Below are 17362 nucleotides of genomic sequence, written 5' to 3' on the forward strand. Positions count from 1 at the left end.
TCACGGCGGCGGGGCCGGGATTCCCCGCCAATGGAAAAGGCGCGCCGACAAAAACGCAACAGTGACAACAGAACCCGCGCCAAACCCGCAGACAAGCCCCAGACGCGAAGGGGAAACGAACACCGACAAGACCACACAGACGCGCAAAAAAAAAGCACGAAGGGGAGCCGCTAACAGTGAGACGAGAACCTATAGGAAAAGTTTTTTGGTTATAAAAAGGCTTTTTCTGAAAACGGCGCCGAAAGACAAAGCGCGATGCCCGCACAGATAGCCACGCAAACACACACAACCCCCACAAAGCGGAAAAGCACAAACACAAACGCGGAGGAAACCATATTGCAGGATACCCCGCACAGAAGGCCCAACATTTCGGGAAAAGTGTAAACAAAGACCCGGTCATGAAAACAAAGGGAATATAGAAAACACCCCCGCGCGAAAAAGAAAAACACAGCAAAGATGCCAGAAGAAAAGTGGCGATGAAAGCGGACAAAGCAGAGCAGCATGGAGAAATACCCCGAAGAAAAGGAAAACCAAAAAGTTCAGGAACAGAGACAAAGGCGTCGAAAACATCATCACAGCCGGGTCCCCTCATAAGTCCGTGCACGGATCATCCGGCCCCCCCTGGCCGAAACAGCGGCATCACAAGGAACATCCCCGGCTACCAAATCGCCGAAACAACTGTTTAGAAAACTTGAAAGCGCAGACCTTTTCCAGAACCACCTCCATCAGCTTTTGTCAAAACACAACCGACAGAAAAAGAGAACATGGGGCAAGGGGCTTTCATGGGAAGGTTTTGGTGGTGGCGAAAAAGAAAAGGCGGGTCTATCCGAGAGGTGTGGCGGGGCCTGCAGGCCCCACCATACCGCCGCAGCCCGGGCAGCACTTTCCTCGAAGCTCTAAATGTGTGAATACATATTACTAATTCCCATTATTCTACCCATCTGGGCTGCCGGGCGGGTCCAAAACAGGCGCGCCCAACCCCGCCGAACGAGCTGGCGTGACAACCCCGATTGTCATTTCCTGCCGGGTAAGCCCCGCCAACGGTGGCGGCTCGCCAAACCCCCTGCTATTCCTAGACGCTTCAAAATCAATTTAATATTATCGTCAATTATCGTTTGCCTTCCACTTTCTCTCGCCCGTTTGTCGCTTTTTGCGGCGGAAAGGCCGCCAGCCAGGTGCACCCAACCTTTGAGACGCCGGAAAAATAAGCCATCTTTTTTTGATCGCCAATTTGTGGGCGCACCCAAGAAACACCGAAGCAAATGAGGTATAAAAAAATGCGCAATAGTTCTTTTCATGGGATTCTGGAACCAGTTTTCAGAGTCGGCAAAGAATTTTTTTATTGACGCCGCCGAACGGCCCGAGACTTCATTTTCCTGAAACCTGTTCTGACAGAAAAAAACTTTCCAACAAAAAAGCCGGCGGCCAGTTGTACGACAACAATTGTGGCGCACGCAAGAAACGTAATTTATGATAAACTAAGGATGGGCGCGCCGGATTTGGTGTCTGGGGGGTGGTCAAACCCTTTTTTCTGCGCTTTTGAAGGCCATGGTTTGTTTATGAACGCCGTGTAAATTTGACCTGTCGGGAATAGGGGATGAAAAGACAGCGCGGCCAGCAAAAAGAGAAAAACGTGATGAAAATAGGGTTCTGGGGTTTACAAAAGGCCGACACTAGGAAACAAAGAATGTCATTTCGTCGTCATTTGTTTTCTCTGCTCCCTGTGGCTTTTGCGGTGGCCCAGGGGCTTTTTTCTCTCCGGGGGCCTTTTTTCTCTGCGAGTTGTGGCCGTCCTCGGTGGGTTTTATTTCACGCACTGGGCTTCTAAAAGCCCTGTTTGCAACTGAGCGGCTCACTTATTTTTCTCTTTTTGGCCTGTTTCAGTCGGGATCATCGCAGCAAACGGGACGGCGTGCATCCCAGAGTCAAAAAAAAAATCGGATAACGCCTTGTGTTGTCCCTCCGTCGTTTATCCTGTAGGCTTTTTTTTTCACCTGGTGCACCGAAGTGCTCTTGTTTCTTTATTTTGCACTAAAAGCCGCCTGCTCCTTGATTTATTCTTTAGACAGGGTCTTTGAATTCTCTTAAGAGTAGGGGTTGCATTGGGGCCGGGCGCAAGGGGATCATAGCAAAAAATAATGTGGGCCGGTGAAAGTTGCTGGCGGGGTGCTTTCAAACCCCTTGTCGTCGAGGGGATGGGGGCTTTTACGCGGAATCAGGGTTTAATACCTCGCCCTGTGCGGGGGAGAAGCCAGGCAGAGCCCCTAACCCTGCCAATGCCGCGCCGCATCTGGTGGTGGCAGGGTCAAGCGCCTGCGACGTGGGGGCGGGGTCCGAGCGATGCATCGCTGCTGATGCCGGCGGCCAGGTCGTGGGTGGCGCTGCGTCGGAGCGGGCTGCGACTGTGCACCGGGTTGCGCCGTGCATGCTATATGGGCGGGGTGTCAGCGCGACTCGACTGCGGCCCGCCGGGCCCTCGCTGGCTCCTGGTGTGTGGCGCCTGGGCCGCCCCGAGGGGTGCGCCGGGTGGCGGCCGGCATGATATGAGCGGCTGCGGGGCTGCCCGCGTAGAGGAGGCTGGTGGAGGTTGGGGCAGGGCCCGTGCTGAGATGGCTGCGTCGGCGCATGGCTGTGATGCGTGTGCCCAGCGCTGCTTCGCACCACGCGATGGGGCCTGTGACGGCCCAGGGCTAGCGTGCCCATTCCGCCATACAGCATGGGCGGAGCGGAGATGTCGGAACGAAAGCATGCCTTTTTTGTGTACTGAGAAATACTGGTCGGGTGCGAAGGTGACTGGTGAGGGCTGAAGCGGGAGGTAGGTCCTGGTCTTTCGGTTTCACTTGTTGGCGAGGGACGGGCGAGGAGGTGCGAGTGCTGGATGCCGGCGGTGATTATAGTTCGGAAAGGATGGAGGAATTGCATGCGTTCTCAGTGTTGGAAGTGCCTGGCGATGGTTGTAGGGACGTGTCATACGTTGAAGGCTTTACGTTTTTGGTGGTTACGGGTGTTCATTGTTAGGCATCCTCACTATGAAGGAGGTTTTTGACAGGTGATGTTCTGTGTTTCTGTCACTCTGGCTGATCTACTTTGTTGAGGTTTACTTAACGGAGTACACGGGTTTCAAGCGCTGATTTTCGCTCCGGAAGCACCGGGTATCTCGGTATCAGGGAACCTCACCAGGAAGCCTGTCTATCATACTTTTTTGTCGTTTCTGAGTAGGATTCATGAACAGCCAGATCCACAGTGACTGGGTTGTACTTTTCCTTGTGCGTGATGAAACAATTGGCGCTTTTCTTCCCACTGGAAAGGGGTAATCCTTGCACCACACTTCCTATTTGTGCCGGGCTCGACTTTTTAGAGTTCGACAAGCAGCAACGATTTGAACAACGCCTGGAAGCGAAAATAGGTGCGTTGAGACAGTGCTGGGTAGTTTCAACCACCGCCCAGACGCGCAGTGCGAATTCGTAAGGATCCGATTTCTCGCAACTCGGCAACACTACAAGACTCTGGACAGCGTGCTGAACGTGCGGGGTCTTCGTGTACTGTAGACACTGAAATGCCACCGTGGTAAATCTGAAAAGTGAGTGGACATCGTTGATAGGCGGTGCCGGCGGAGGCGCCGCGATTCTGTCGCCTGGAATAGCTGCAGTCGTGCACACTTTTCTTTCGGTTGTGGAGTGAGGTGATGGTATACTGGTGGGAGGCACCGCGTATCTTCCGCCTCAGAGCCTCTATGACAGCTTCCTCGGCGACACGGGAATCAATACTAGGTGCTATGGGCCACTAAGCACATCAAGGTAGGTGCGTCCGCTACTTTCGAAGTCCCGGAAGACCGCTGGACCGTTTATAGCGTCTCATGGTTTGCAGACATTCGAGATCCAAGATGTTCCTGGACTTACTGCAGTTGCACTGGAGCGCAGCGTCATCTTCATTCTTGACAGGATCTGGCCACTTCCTCTTTTTTCGATGTGCACGGCTCAGGGTGCGATGTTTCCGTCAAGGCCAGAATAAAGCACCTCAGGGGTCATTCAGGTTTGGATCTGGGTATGGTGTCGTGAAATGAGAAGTGATTTCACGGTGTGAAATCAAGCCTGCTCCTGATTCAGGACACTTCGGGTAATGGGGACTGTTTTCCGAGTCTGCGTGGGTTGAGGACCATGGCCCTTCACTTGAAGGGGGCAGAGAAGCGAGCGTTTCTTATGCCTCGCTACTTTGGCAAATGCGACGAAGTCTTGCGGGCTCTTCAGCCTTTCCGAGTTGTCTTGGACACCAGATTTGGAAGCGCGACTTCACCTGCTCCCCTGGACTCTTTTCTGTTGTTTTTATCCCCACGTACAAATTGAAAAATGGGGAGCACGTGCTGGACGGGGTCAAGGTTTTCGGGATGGAGTTTTCATGGGATGCATTTGAGAGCTTGAGCATATACTAGGATTTGGCAGGGGTTCGGATAATAACGCAGCCAGAGAAATAATGGCCTCCTTTTTCGCAGCCAGGTCGGGATTTGGAACTCCGAAGAACTGAATGAGGGCCTTAGGAGTAGTTGTAAGATGGTTTTCACTGACTAGAAAGGGTTCCAGAGTGACGAGCTTGTAATCACCCGGCGTGTGCTGGATGTCAGCATTTTTTTCTTCATTCCAGCAGCAAGACTCACACTTTTTGCTGTAAAATGCACTTCAATGATTTTCTTTAGTAGGAATACTTGAACACACGGGTGGTATCGGTTTTTAATTCACACGTACTGCTATTTTCCCCTCTATTTTTAGTGAGCTAGTGTAACATTCGTGTTGACATGGGGTACTGTTTCTCTGGAGGAGGTATCTCCTTTATTGGACTTAAAACAAGAAAGAAAAAGAGAGCATCTTTTTCCTTTGCATGCTGCGTCCTACGTGGACAGTCTCACGGTGACAGGGAACCCCGTAGGGATTCGCCACCTTGGACTGACGACATCGCCTCCATGCTGGTCACTTCTGTTGCGAATTGCAGACGAAATGAGTTGTTGTGAAAACAAAGTCTTCAAAACTGGCGCTCTGTTTCTCTTTCCGATCCGATTGGAGGTCATCTTTTTTCCTAACAGTCATCGGCCAAGTACCTCAGGAACAATGGATCTGCTTCCCAAGTACCTCAACGAGTTACAGGACTCGAACAAAATGAAGAGGTGCGTAGCATACAAGAAAATACACGAGCTTGTCAAAGCACAGAGGGGGAATCTCTCAAAAGACGACGAGTTTTCAATTATTCGGTCATGTCTAAAGGGATTTGAGGACACCTCGGAGCGCTCACGAGAAGAGGCGGCACAGATAACAATCGAGCTACTACCAGGCCAAGACGCGAGCATTTTGGACTGGGTTCTTCCTTCTGTTGTCACGCGCATTGGGATTGTGCCAGTTGCTGAAGAGAGCGAAGAGATCAGGCTTCTTCTTCTTCGACTCGGGACGGCCTGCATGACGTGCTTTCCGCACGATATCGGACCGCGGAACTACATTGATTTTTTTCTGGTGCTGCTAGAGAACTGCTTTCGTGACCCTTTCCCAGACCTCAAGAAGGAAGCGTGCAAGGCAGCTTGCCAACTGTGCTCCATCGAGCCCAAGCAAGTAAAGGTGATTAGTACACCGCTGGCAAAAGTTCTGAAAAACTCGTGTCTTCTACACAAACACAGCGCTGTACGGTGCGAGGCGGCCCAAACACTGGCTGTTTTGTTTCGATGCGGAGCCTCTGAGGCACTGAGAGACGGAAAGGACGAGGTAGAGAACAAGACAATGGCATCGGAGCTGTTTGTCCTCTGCAACGATCACAGCGAGCCAGTTCGCTTAGCAGTCATCTCAGTTTTGTCATGCGCATTGCTGGATGTCAAGGAGCGGCTAGAGATGCACGCAAAATACCTACCACATCTCCTGCTTCTTGTGACTGATTCGTTTGATGGTGTTCGCAACATGGCGCGGAAAATTTTGGAGCGAGTCGGGCAGCTTTATATGATCGACAACGAGGACAACCGGATAGATATGGCGAACAGGCGCGTCACCATGAAGGATATTGAATGGTACGGCGATGACGAGTATCCTTCCATGAAGTTCACGGCACCGTCACCAGAGCACAGCGACCTCTTTCAGAGCCGCCCCAGCCTGGGCACTCGCTACGTCGTCGCCGAGTCCGCTCGGGCTTTCCTCGACAAGATTCTGAAGGAGATTACCGCTGTCGACTGGATGATTCCTTTCTCCACGAATAATCGCAGGGTGGTAGCGCTTAGGTTGTTGTGGACAACCATCTATTACTGTGAGAAGTCCTGTGTGCAGTTCACCGAGCGCATCCTTAGCGCTGTGTACAAAGCGTTCGGTGACGAAAATGATGAGGTCAAGCAGGAGGCAACATTTTGTGTTGAGATGCTGGGGAAGTTCCTGGTCCCTGAGCAGTATTTGCCGTTTCTTATCGCGAAGCCGGCCGCGAACGCTGACCCTTACGAGGATGTGTCTGTTATCGAAAGGTCGCACAACAAAACTGTGGTGCTCACTTCTCTCGACGATGCGTGCAGACCGACGCCAACGCTGTTTTCGACTGCAGGTGTGACAGTCAAATGCTCGATTCTTCAAACGCTGGGGTACCTTATCGAGGGTTCTAAGGAGAAGCTGACACCGGCTCACTCTACCCGAATTATTCAAGCATTGACGGGAAGCGATTTGATCGAGTGTGAGAACGAGCATCTTCTGGCTGCGCTTCTTGAGACTCTTGAGAAAGTCATTCCAGTCTTTGTGGCAAAGGGCTTCATTGCCTCCCCGGAGCACCCTCTCCCCGACGAAGTGCTCCGCGACCCAAAGCAGAGAACGCTGGATTCTATTATTCTTTACTCTTTGTTGCGTATCAAGAGCACTGAGATGCCCGCGATTCAGCTGAAAGCTGGTGAGGCAATTACAATGCTGTCGACACTGGTCACGGACTCACTTACTGGTATCTATACCCTGCATGCAGGGCGACTACTGTCCCGTTACGGGGCGGCGCTTCCGGTCAGCGCTTTCAGTGACCTGGTACTGAACGCGGACAGTATTGACACGCTCGGCGGAGTGCTCACAGACATTTTTGAATCACGACTGACGGACATAAATTTTGCAGTCAAAGTCACAGAGGAGCTGCGCTACTTTACTGTTCTGGAACAGCTTCTCTGGTGCAGAACAGACGCCTTTGCGCCAAGCGAAACCAGTGAACTTCTGCGCGCCGTTGTCCTCCCGTTGTCAGCCTTTCAACCGGGCAACACCGCACACCTCTTCCGTAAAGTGGCGGTGAACTGCCTGTGCGCTCTCCTTGACCCGGTGTACTGCGATGCCCTACAGGCGGAGCTTGTGAAAAACAGCAACGCTTTATCAACTACGGTCGTAAACGCCTGGTGTGCAGCTTCCGACGCCGACGACGGCGAGATGCGACTTGTTTGTATGTCGGCCCTTGGCGAGGTATCCCGCTTGCCAATGGTCAAAGGTGCAGCGCACGAGATAATTCAATCCGTGATTCTGCGCTTCGACGATTCAAACGACGCCATCCGTCTGCGTACTTCCAACGAGCTGACCCGACTTCTTGCCGACGACTGGGGCGCGTCACCGTTTGTTGTCGATGAGGTATCGGCACAGGTAGTGCCCCTCGCGAAGAAGATGCTCGTCTACCTGGATGACACGGAGGAGACGATCGGCATCCGGCCTTCTCTGGCAGAGGCCTTGAAAAGGCTGGGTGATATTTCGCCGCACATTGTTGTTAATCTAACTCGGTTGGCGCTTGAGCGACACGCAGAGAGGGGTTACTGTCAAGACGTGCTAAACTACCTGGAAGCCAAGTACTAAGTGCCACGTGGTTCCTGTTTTCTCACGCTGATTTGTGGAATGTACATAGACTGAGGTTCTCGGTACTTTAGTAAAACGTGCAGATAAATCGGAGGCTGCTTATGTAGCGCGCCAATTTTGTTGTCTCGCTGACTTCTGCTACGCGCATTCACGATAGTGCTGCGAGGGCTTCGGTCTACAAGTGATTGACACTAACAGAAGTGGTTGACGCTTCTTATTTCTTTGCCTGGTGTCCCTCTTCTTGCACCCGGATGAAAGGGGTGCACCTCAGCGCGCGGTATCCATGACCCTGTGCCCGCCCTGTGCGGGGGAGAAGCCAGGCAGAGCCCCTATCCCCTGCCAATGCCGCGCCGCATCTGGTGGTGGCAGGGTCAAGCGCCTGCGACGTGGGGGCGGGGTCCGAGCGATGCATCGCTGCTGATGCCGGCGGCCAGGTCGTGGGTGGCGCTGCGTCGGAGCGGCCTGCGACTGTGCACCGGGTTGCGCCGTGCATGCTATATGGGCGGGGTGTCAGCGCGACTCGACTGCGGCCCGCCCGGCCCTCGCTGGCTCCTGGTGTGTGGCGCCTGGGCCGCCCCGAGGGGTGCGCCGGGTGGCGGCCGGCATGATATGAGCGGCTGCGGGGCTGCCCGCGTAGAGGAGGCTGGTGGAGGTTGAGGCAGGGCCCGTGCTGAGATGGCTGCGTCGGCGCATGGCTGTGATGCGTGTGCCCAGCGCTGCTTCGCACCACGCGATGGGGCCTGTGACGGCCCGGGGCTAGCGTGCCCATTCCGCCATACAGCATGGGCGGAGCGGAGATGTCGGAACGAAAGCATACCCTTTTACACTTCTCGCTCATACGGACCCTCTACATCCGCATTTTATCTTGCACGTATCCGTATACACACACACACTCAGAAGCACTAGTCATATCCTATTTCTTGCGATCTTGTTCACTGATAGTGCCCCTCCCGCCAAAAATGTTTCGCCGTACCTTTCTGAGCGCTGAGCGCAGGATTCCGTTCTACCCGATCAACTCGAATAACCCCATCGTGTTCTTCGACATCTCGATCGGGTCGCAGCTGGCAGGGCGTGTCGAGATGGAGCTCTTCAAGGACGTCGTGCCGAAGACGGCCGAGAACTTCCGCGCGCTTTGCACCGGTGAGAAGGGTGTTGGCCGCTCTGGCAAGCCTCTCTGGTTCAAGGGAAGCCGTTTTCACCGCGTTATTCCACAGTTCATGTGTCAGGGTGGCGATTTCACTGCCGGCAACGGCACCGGTGGCGAGTCCATCTACGGCCACAAGTTTCCTGATGAGTCCTTTGCCGGACGTGCTGGAAGGCACTTTGGCCCGGGCACGCTGTCAATGGCCAATGCCGGCCCCAACACGAACGGCTCTCAGTTCTTCATCTGCACCGCTCCCACCGAGTGGCTGGACGGAAAGCATGTCGTGTTCGGCCAGGTCACCAAGGGCTATGACGTCATCATAAAGGTGGAGACTCAGGGCAGTCAATCTGGTGCTACCCGCCAGCCCATCACGGTCACTGACTGTGGTGAAATCAAGCAAGAGTAGGCAAACGATATCGTAGGCGCTACACATCAGACGAGCACAGATGAGTTTAGTCGCGGTGGCTCGATTATGTTCTCTTTGTCGATATCTAACTTTATTCCACTTCACATAACAGGGTGTAGGAATTTCTCTACTGGCTTTAACACGTGAAAGGAACGGCACCAGAAATGATCAACGTTGTATTTTCAAACGGCGTCTGGCCCGCGGAGTCGCTTGCTTGGCGCGAGTGCTGTCTGACCCTGAGCACTTGGGCACGCATCTACTGTCGAGCTATCAGTGGTGGCCATGCGCGCCGGATGTAGAGGCTTCGTGCACGTCTTTTCTCTCTCTACACATTTCTTGTCAGTTTTCGCTCTCACGTTTCCTTGCTCTTCTCTTTTCTCGCCTTTCATCTTTTCACATCAGTTCTTGTGCTTAGCTGAGGCGAAGCACTTTCACCGCACAAAAGATGGAAAAGGATCTCAACGCGCAGCGGACAGATATCGAGATTGCCGCAGAGGAGGTTACGGAGGCCAAACAGTACCTCGTCGATCTCGACCGCCGAAAGAACCAGTATCGCGAGGCTCAACGAAAAATATTAACAACACGGCCCGAGGAGGACTTATGGATACTGAGCGGCGGCTCTACGTTTGTGTCGTGCGAGCTGAGCCACTCTGGTACGCTCAAGTACTTTGAGTGGCGCTTGCAGCAGTGCGATAACGAGATCGAGAGGGCCCGAGAGGACTTAAAACTGAAAGTAGCAGCGCTGGCAGAGCTGGAGGGACCTGACAGTGCCTTGGCGCGCCTTTATGAAGGGTTCGATCTGAAGGGGATGTCGTGAAGCCGGCCGTGAGGGCTGACTCGTGGAGGTTTCGAAAAATAACCTCACAGATGCTGCTTTACAAGTTTACTATGTTTCAATTGAAATTTTTTTCATCTGGACCGCGAAACGCTCGAAAGAAGAGTAACGCGACACCCCACCGTTACTGGTGAAGCTTGCCGCAAAAGAGAGTGCCGCTGCACACCAAGCACTTCCAAAGACTTTCAATGAGGTTAACAGCTCTTTTATTGCCCACCGCTACTTCTCCTCCCCCACTTCTTCTTCTGGCTTTTTTTTCCCTTCTCTTTGCTATGCTTACATACATCTGGAAAAGCCATCAGGCTGCTCCGCGCTGCAAGATGGCATTCCAGTTTCCACGCGGTGCCGAGTTTCTCTTTGTCATTCAGTATCTGCTGCAGTTCGATGACACGGTAAAGTTCAAGCTGAGTCGTGAAGGCCGACGGACCGTGCTGCAGGTTTCCACCGTCAACATTCCTCCATTCAGCTACACCACGGTAGACTTTGCCGATGAGTCTGAGAGGCCGCAAAAGATGGCTGCAGTGGAACCGCACGCAACTTCGTGGGCTGTAAACGCTGCTTTTTTCACTAGTGTTCTGAGCTGCTTCAGCGGCCTTTCTCCCATCACTCTCGAGGTTGCTGACGATCTCTCATGTGCCCTTCTCTATCAGAAAAAGGAAGACGGCACCGGCGTGCAAGTAGCACAGGTCGGAGCACTCCACGACCTCGGACCGAAGCTCCTGGTTGATCACGACGTGGGGGTTCTGTACACGATTGCCGACATTCGAAACTTTGGCGAAATTGTCCGCTCCGTCTGTGCTGGGGACGACGAGCGATGCGACGTGTTTCTTCGACGCGTTTCGTCGACGGAGTGCGAGCTGGGCATGAAAACGAGCACTGTCACCTCATCGTTGCAGCTCTTGCTGGATGAGTGCAACGGCGTATCCAAGCGCCTGGAAGGGTCGGCGCGCTGCACTGATTTGCAAGAGTATGCACGCCTCTGCACACGAATGACGAAGCTAGCCGATAAGACTTCTCTCATGGTGGGGTTTGGGTCTGACGGCATTGCCCTTTTCAGATTTGAGTGGGTTACAGAGCGAGGCAGCCGCACTGCTGACTTGTTCTTTTGCACCTCCTAGCCCGACTTCGCCCCGACATTGGATCCCTTCTCCCTCCTCACTCTGTGTCCTATCGCTTTTCCTAGAGTCTTGTACTACTCTTGAAGGTAAGAAGTCTATTCTTGACAAAAGAAACAAGCCACCCTATCGCATTTCACGATCGGCATCTGGACAGTGCCAGTCTGGTGTAAACCCTGGTTCACGTTCACAGAGCATCGAACAGCGGCACCGACGTCAGGAGAAGGATTTACTGCATGTATGACTCTACACCTCCATCTCCCCTTCCTTTTGCTCTGCTCTCTGATTTAAGTGCCAGCTGCTCTAATCACTTGGGCCTCTTACATGGACAACTTGTATTGAGAGTTAAATCACTGATGCAGGGGAGGCCGCTTGCGGTTCAACTAGGAGACACCCACGGCGTGGTCGTCTACCACACCACGGCGCTAGCTCCAGAGAAGCTGTGCACCACGTTTGAGAAATTCGGCAAGACGAGCGTGGCTCACGGCTTCGAGCTCACCGACGGCAACTACGCCACTGTTGTCTTCTTCTCGGAACCAATGAGCTGTGCGGTTTGCTACGCGTCTCTCTCGCGACTGGCACAAGAGCCTGGGAACATTGGTATTATCGATGTCGGATGGATCCACGAAAACGGCGTTGACGCTTTTGCGAGGCGGTCCTATGTGAGACACAAGTACACCCCTGGTGTCTCCACCGTGGGCGCTGGCTTTGCTGAATCCAACGGTTACTTGGTTGTGTATTGGAAAGGCGTGGCGGAACCCGACCGGCGCGAGATTTCTCAAATGGCGCACTCGTCAGCCGTCGAGGTTTTTGAGGACAACAAAGAGGGTGGGCGGTCGTTTCTGCGCTTTCGCTCCGAGGATGCTGCTGACGCCTTCCACTCCGACGTGCTGTTTCGATTCGCTGCGATGAGGCGGTCCCTCTCGTATGCCGACGCCACAGATTTCTCACTTGCCAAGGGAGCTGCGTGAAAAACTTCAAGCCACAAAGAGTACATACCGAAAAAAATGCTTCATTGCAAGTCTTTCGGTTTGTCTGCAGCTTCTCTCTCCCTCGTGGCGAGTTGCACACTTCCACTGCGATCGCATACATATAGGGGAGAACGTAGAAGCGCGGGAACGGAGTATGGGGACTGGGGCCGGTGATAGCACTTTCCAAGCTTTGCATACTCCTCCTGAAGAAAAAGAGAGATAGGGTATGTATGAGTGAGTCAGGCTGCAGGGCGCTGTGCCGCTCCCCAGCTGCTCTATGCTTCAACTACTACCTTGCTCACTCGCCTCAATGGGCGTCTTCACTGTAATCTACTGTCTTCTCCCTCTCAAGATACTTATCACAAAGAGCTGTGGTTTGAAGCGAATCTGCACGATGGGGCGGCATCGTGTTGCGTTAGTTTCCGACTTCTTCTTCCCCGGGTTTGGTGGAGTGGAGGTGCACATCTACAATTTAGCCCTGTGTCTGATGCGGAGAGGGCACAAGATCATTATAATCACGCGTGCCTATGGGGACCGCGTTGGGATTCGCTATTACACAAATGGGCTGAAGGTGTATTATTTGCCGATGCTTGCGGCAAAGCTGCCTCCCGGCTCCGTGACGCTGCCGACGTGGCTCGGCGCGTTTCCGATGCTGCGCACTATCTTCATTCGTGAGGGCATCACTGTCGTACATGGTCATCAGACCACTTCCAATATGTGCCACGAGGCGATATTCCACGCCGGGACCATGGGCATCAAGACGTGCTTCACCGACCACTCACTCTTTGGGTTTGCGGATGCGGCGTCCATCAACATCAACAAGGTGCTTGTGTGGAGTCTGCGTACAGTTGACCAGGTGATCTGTGTCAGCAACACTTCTCGCGAAAACACCGTTCTGCGCGCGCGGATTGCACCGCAGCGGGCAAGCGTGATCCCGAACGCCACAGACACTTCCGCCTTCACCCCGCCTGACGATCTCAAGTACAAGTCGTGGGCATCGAAGATTGACAAGGAGGGGTTGACCATTGTAGTCATCACCAGGCTTGTATATCGAAAAGGGGCGGACCTCTTTGTCGACGTCATCCCTGAAATATGTCGGCGCCATCCGGATATTAAGTGGGTGATCGGTGGCGACGGACCGCGACGCTCGCAGCTCGAGCAGATGATTGAGCGACACAATTTGATGAACCGGGTGAAGATGCTCGGTGCGCTAAAGCACTCTGACGTGAAGAGGGTTTTGAACCAGGGCCAGATCTTCCTGAATTGCAGTTTGACGGAGGCATTTTGCATTGCGCTCATCGAGGCGGCGTCGTGCGGTTTACTGTGCGTGTCGACAAGAGTTGGAGGTGTCCCGGAGGTTCTCCCGGCACCTATGTTGCTTTTGGCGGATGCTGACCCGTCATCCATCATTGCTGCTTTGGAGGAAGCCATCAACGACGTGCCGCACCACTCACCATGGACACTGCACGACAACTGCAAGCAGTTCTATAGCTGGGACTGGGTGGCGGAGCGTACCGAGCGCGTCTACGACCGCATTATGGAGATGCCCATGCTGTCCCTGTACGAACGGTTGATGAACTACGCATCTGTCGGGCCTCTCTTTGGACTCGTGTGCTGGATGCTCTGCTCCTTGGATTGGATTCTGTATAGATTGATGGAATACTGGATTCCAACGGAAACTATTGACATTGCGCCGGATTTCCCCATGTCCTTCTACCTCCGCAACAAGGAGAAGATTATGAAGAAGAACGGCGAGTAGTCGGAGGCTGTGGTCTTACTTTTGCTCTGTTTCGTCTTCTGCGCGCTAGGTGTCTGCCTTACTCGATTTCTGCGGTATTCTGATACAACTTCGCTGATCGCACATTGGCAATGGGGTCCTTACTCCTTTAGACACGCATGCTCATTTCACTTCTCTGCTTCCCTCAAACAGGAGAAAAACCGTCGCACACCTTCAGAGGGAGATCGCGTATATGCCTATCCGCGGGCATGTCTTTTTCCGTGTGGATTTGTGCAGTGTACCATGACAACGTTGCTGCTCAGCTACAGCAGGGAGCGTGATCTTCATTCTTTGTCTGCTTTTGATGAACTATTCATGACAATCAACATATCTGCACCTCTCTCCACTCTCTTTGGACTCCGACTCACATGGACGCTCGCGCAACCCTCATGCTACACAGTCCCATCCATGTGGAGGGCGTTGCGTCTCTGATGGCTTCATTCCTGGTGCTCACGACATCCGCAGATTCCGTTCCCTTTTTTTTTTCTCATTAACCTCATCGAATACTAAATAAATAAAAAGTAGTCCGGAATCATGCCGTCTGATAGGCAGGAGGAAAAGCTGCCGACAAATCCGCGGGAGTTCCCGGATGACCGGACGCCGAATTTCATTCTCAAGGCAAAGAATGGTCACTTTCACTTCATGATGGTGGAGCCCGATGTGTCCAAAAACTACCTGTGGTACATGTCAGAGCCGAAGCTCGTCAGAATTCCCGAGCTCGAGGCGGAGATGCGCGTTACGGGACGCCGCTGGTACGCGACGGACAAGGCTGGCTTTGAGCTGCAGAAGAGGAACAACGCTGTCGCGACTGACGGTGAGCCGTACGTCTGCCTGCACAATATGAAGAACCCCGAGCTGTATTGGTTCGGTAAGCGCCACGCAGAGCCGCCGGTGGAGCAGACGACGTTGGTGATTTCCGTCGGAGAGCTGTACTTGAAGAGCGCTATTCACCGCAAGCGGCTGGTTCGTGTGCTTATGGACAATATACGGCGCGTTCTCCAGAATCCGCAAGTCTTCCGAAACGGTGACACTATGATCGAGGTGCGCAAGGAGATACCCACGAAGGAGCAGTTGAAGCTGCTTGCGCTGCTGCCCGGTATTGCCAAGATTTACGAAGCCTCTCAGGAGAGGGAGGAGCGCAAGGGTGATCCTCGCGGCGCGTTCATCTGCTCCGGCGCGCAGGGGATCCCCATTACACCCGATCAGCGTGTGCTCGCTCTCATCAGTGGTGGTATCGACAGCCCCGTGGCCGCGTATCGGATGATGACGCGCGGCTGCCTCGTGAACGGTGTGCACTTTCTCAACAGCACCAACGACACTGCCTCCGTTGTGGAGAAGAACCGGCGCATCTGCGAGCGCCTGTCGACCGTGCAAGGTCGCTTTGACATGCACTACGTGGACATCAGCACACTGCAGTCGCAGATCGTGGCGAACGTGCCGAACCACAACCGCACCTTAATCTACAAGTGGTTTATGCTGTCGCTTGCAGCCAGCTTTGATGACTCATGCTTCATTGTCACCGGCGACTCTGCTGGGCAGGTGGCATCGCAGACGGTGCATAACATCAGCACGCTCTACCCCACCATTTGTAAGGCTGTCATCGCTCCCCTGATTGGTGTGACGAAGAACTTTATCATTGACGAGGCGCGCAAGATCAACACCTTCGACCTCTCCATTCAGGAGGGCGCGGACTGCTGCCAGTACATGATGTGCAAGTCCGGTGCAAATCTGATGATGGGCCGCCGAACCCTTGAGGCGTGTGTACGCCGCATCAAGCTGACCGAGCTCGAGGTGATGAAGGAGGTGTACCGCGACGGGAAGCTGTGCGAGTCGTCCGAGTTCACATACTATCCTCAGTCTGGCGTACGTGCGTCAAACAACACACCGCCTCCAGCGGGGTTGGTGCAGGATGGTTCGAACGAGGACGATGTGCACGACGTGGTCTACTTCGACGCCGCCGCCGGAACTAAGATGGCAGAGCAGGTCAGGATGGCCATGATGCGCGCCCCCGAAGGGAATCCGAATAGCATGCACATGAGCGGCCGCGAGGCTCGCATGGCAGTGGAAAAGGTGCGTAGTCAGCTGGCAAAGGTGATGCATGTGCCGGCGAACGACATCATTTTCACCTCAGGTGGGACAGAGTCGAACAACATTGCGCTGAACGGCTACCACGTCGTGCGCGAGCCGTGGTCGCACGCTTCGACGAGCGAGAATCCGAACGTCCCTGACGGGGCTACTGTGGTGAAGGTGGTGGACCTTGTAAACCACGAGACGGGCAGCATTAATCGCAACCTGATTCGCCCTGAGGGCGGCCGCCTTCACATTGACGCAAGCCAAGCTCTGCTCAAGATCGATTTTGGCTCTCTCGACCTGAGCGAAGTCGACTCCATCACGGTCACGGCGCACAAGATTAACGGACCCGTTGGTGTTGGTGCGGTTTACCTGCGGGGCCTGACGTGCAACAAGCTCTTCAGCGGCGGCTCGCAAGAGAAGGGCATCCGCCCGGGGACGGAGAATGTTCCTGCGATTGTTGGCTTCGGCGCAGCTCTAGCCCTCGACCGCAGCCACTCGGTTCATAAGGAGATCGACGCTCTCATGACGGAGGAGTTGGAAAAGATGGGGTGTGAGATCAACCGTCGCGGGGAGACCAGCGGCTACATCGTGCACGCCACCCTTCCGCAAGGCTACAGCAACACAGATGTGGTGTCACGCCTCTCCACCAAGTACCATGTCGAAATCGGCACCGGATCTGCGTGTAAGACGAATGAGGTGAACACAACCGTCTACGACACGCTGGGCAAGACACCTGCGCCGACGCGCTCCATCCGCATCAGCTGGGATTCTTTTGCCACCTTGAACGACGCGGAGCGTGTCTTGAGCGCCTTGAAGAATGTCCTTGGCGAGATCAAGCTGGTGCGCTAGCTTGTCAGTGTACCCTCTCCAGTCCCACACGTGCGCACACGTGGGCGTTTTCCCCAGCTGGTTTCGTATTGTATTTGTCTCCTCCTTACTGTGAGTGCCGGCACTGCTAGCCCGTCGCGTGCGCCTCTCATTTCAGTCTGTCTGTGATCATTCCGACTTGATGCACAACGACGAAGGGGTCAGGACTGCGAAGTCGGCAGTGCCAGAGGCTCCGACGCCAGCTGGTTGAATGGCCGACTTGGTCATCGGTCTCAGACGCCAGGCCGACCTCCCCTGCAACCGCGCCACACGATGCGACACGCAGTCACAAGAGCTCCTTGGCGGCGGCTGTCTCACACCAGAAAAACAAGGATGCTGGGCCTACGAGGCGACAGG

General features: G+C 54.1%; 7 protein-coding genes across 7 annotated transcripts; all 7 read left to right on the top strand.

Annotated features, from left to right (window-relative positions):
- Positions 1-5099: 5099 nt before the first annotated feature.
- On the top strand, positions 5100-7817 carry LMXM_32_1620 (conserved hypothetical protein; the record flags this gene model as incomplete). Its single annotated transcript, XM_003878367.1, has 1 exon — positions 5100-7817. One exon carries the CDS (start codon positions 5100-5102, stop codon positions 7815-7817), a length of 2718 nt encoding a protein of 905 aa, XP_003878416.1.
- A 782-nt stretch (positions 7818-8599) lies between these two features.
- Positions 8600-9367, top strand: LMXM_32_1630 (putative cyclophilin; the record flags this gene model as incomplete). The annotated part of the gene is made up of 1 exon (XM_003878368.1): positions 8600-9367. One exon carries the CDS (start codon positions 8600-8602, stop codon positions 9365-9367), a length of 768 nt encoding a protein of 255 aa, XP_003878417.1.
- Positions 9368-9812: 445 nt separating this feature from the next.
- Positions 9813-10184, top strand: LMXM_32_1640 (conserved hypothetical protein; the record flags this gene model as incomplete). The annotated part of the gene is made up of 1 exon (XM_003878369.1): positions 9813-10184. One exon carries the CDS (start codon positions 9813-9815, stop codon positions 10182-10184), a length of 372 nt encoding a protein of 123 aa, XP_003878418.1.
- A 338-nt stretch (positions 10185-10522) lies between these two features.
- LMXM_32_1650 (conserved hypothetical protein) lies at positions 10523-11320 on the top strand (the record flags this gene model as incomplete). The annotated part of the gene is made up of 1 exon (XM_003878370.1): positions 10523-11320. One exon carries the CDS (start codon positions 10523-10525, stop codon positions 11318-11320), a length of 798 nt encoding a protein of 265 aa, XP_003878419.1.
- Positions 11321-11673: 353 nt separating this feature from the next.
- LMXM_32_1660 (conserved hypothetical protein) lies at positions 11674-12288 on the top strand (the record flags this gene model as incomplete). Its single annotated transcript, XM_003878371.1, has 1 exon — positions 11674-12288. One exon carries the CDS (start codon positions 11674-11676, stop codon positions 12286-12288), a length of 615 nt encoding a protein of 204 aa, XP_003878420.1.
- A 394-nt stretch (positions 12289-12682) lies between these two features.
- LMXM_32_1670 (putative N-acetylglucosaminyl-phosphatidylinositol biosynthetic protein) lies at positions 12683-14047 on the top strand (the record flags this gene model as incomplete). Its single annotated transcript, XM_003878372.1, has 1 exon — positions 12683-14047. One exon carries the CDS (start codon positions 12683-12685, stop codon positions 14045-14047), a length of 1365 nt encoding a protein of 454 aa, XP_003878421.1.
- Positions 14048-14599: 552 nt separating this feature from the next.
- LMXM_32_1680 (thiamine biosynthesis-like protein) lies at positions 14600-16987 on the top strand (the record flags this gene model as incomplete). The annotated part of the gene is made up of 1 exon (XM_003878373.1): positions 14600-16987. One exon carries the CDS (start codon positions 14600-14602, stop codon positions 16985-16987), a length of 2388 nt encoding a protein of 795 aa, XP_003878422.1.
- Between the last annotated feature and the right edge of the window lie 375 nt (positions 16988-17362).

Source organism: Leishmania mexicana, chromosome 32, assembly GCF_000234665.1.
Source record: "Leishmania mexicana MHOM/GT/2001/U1103 complete genome, chromosome 32".
NCBI lineage: Eukaryota > Euglenozoa > Kinetoplastea > Trypanosomatida > Trypanosomatidae > Leishmania > Leishmania mexicana.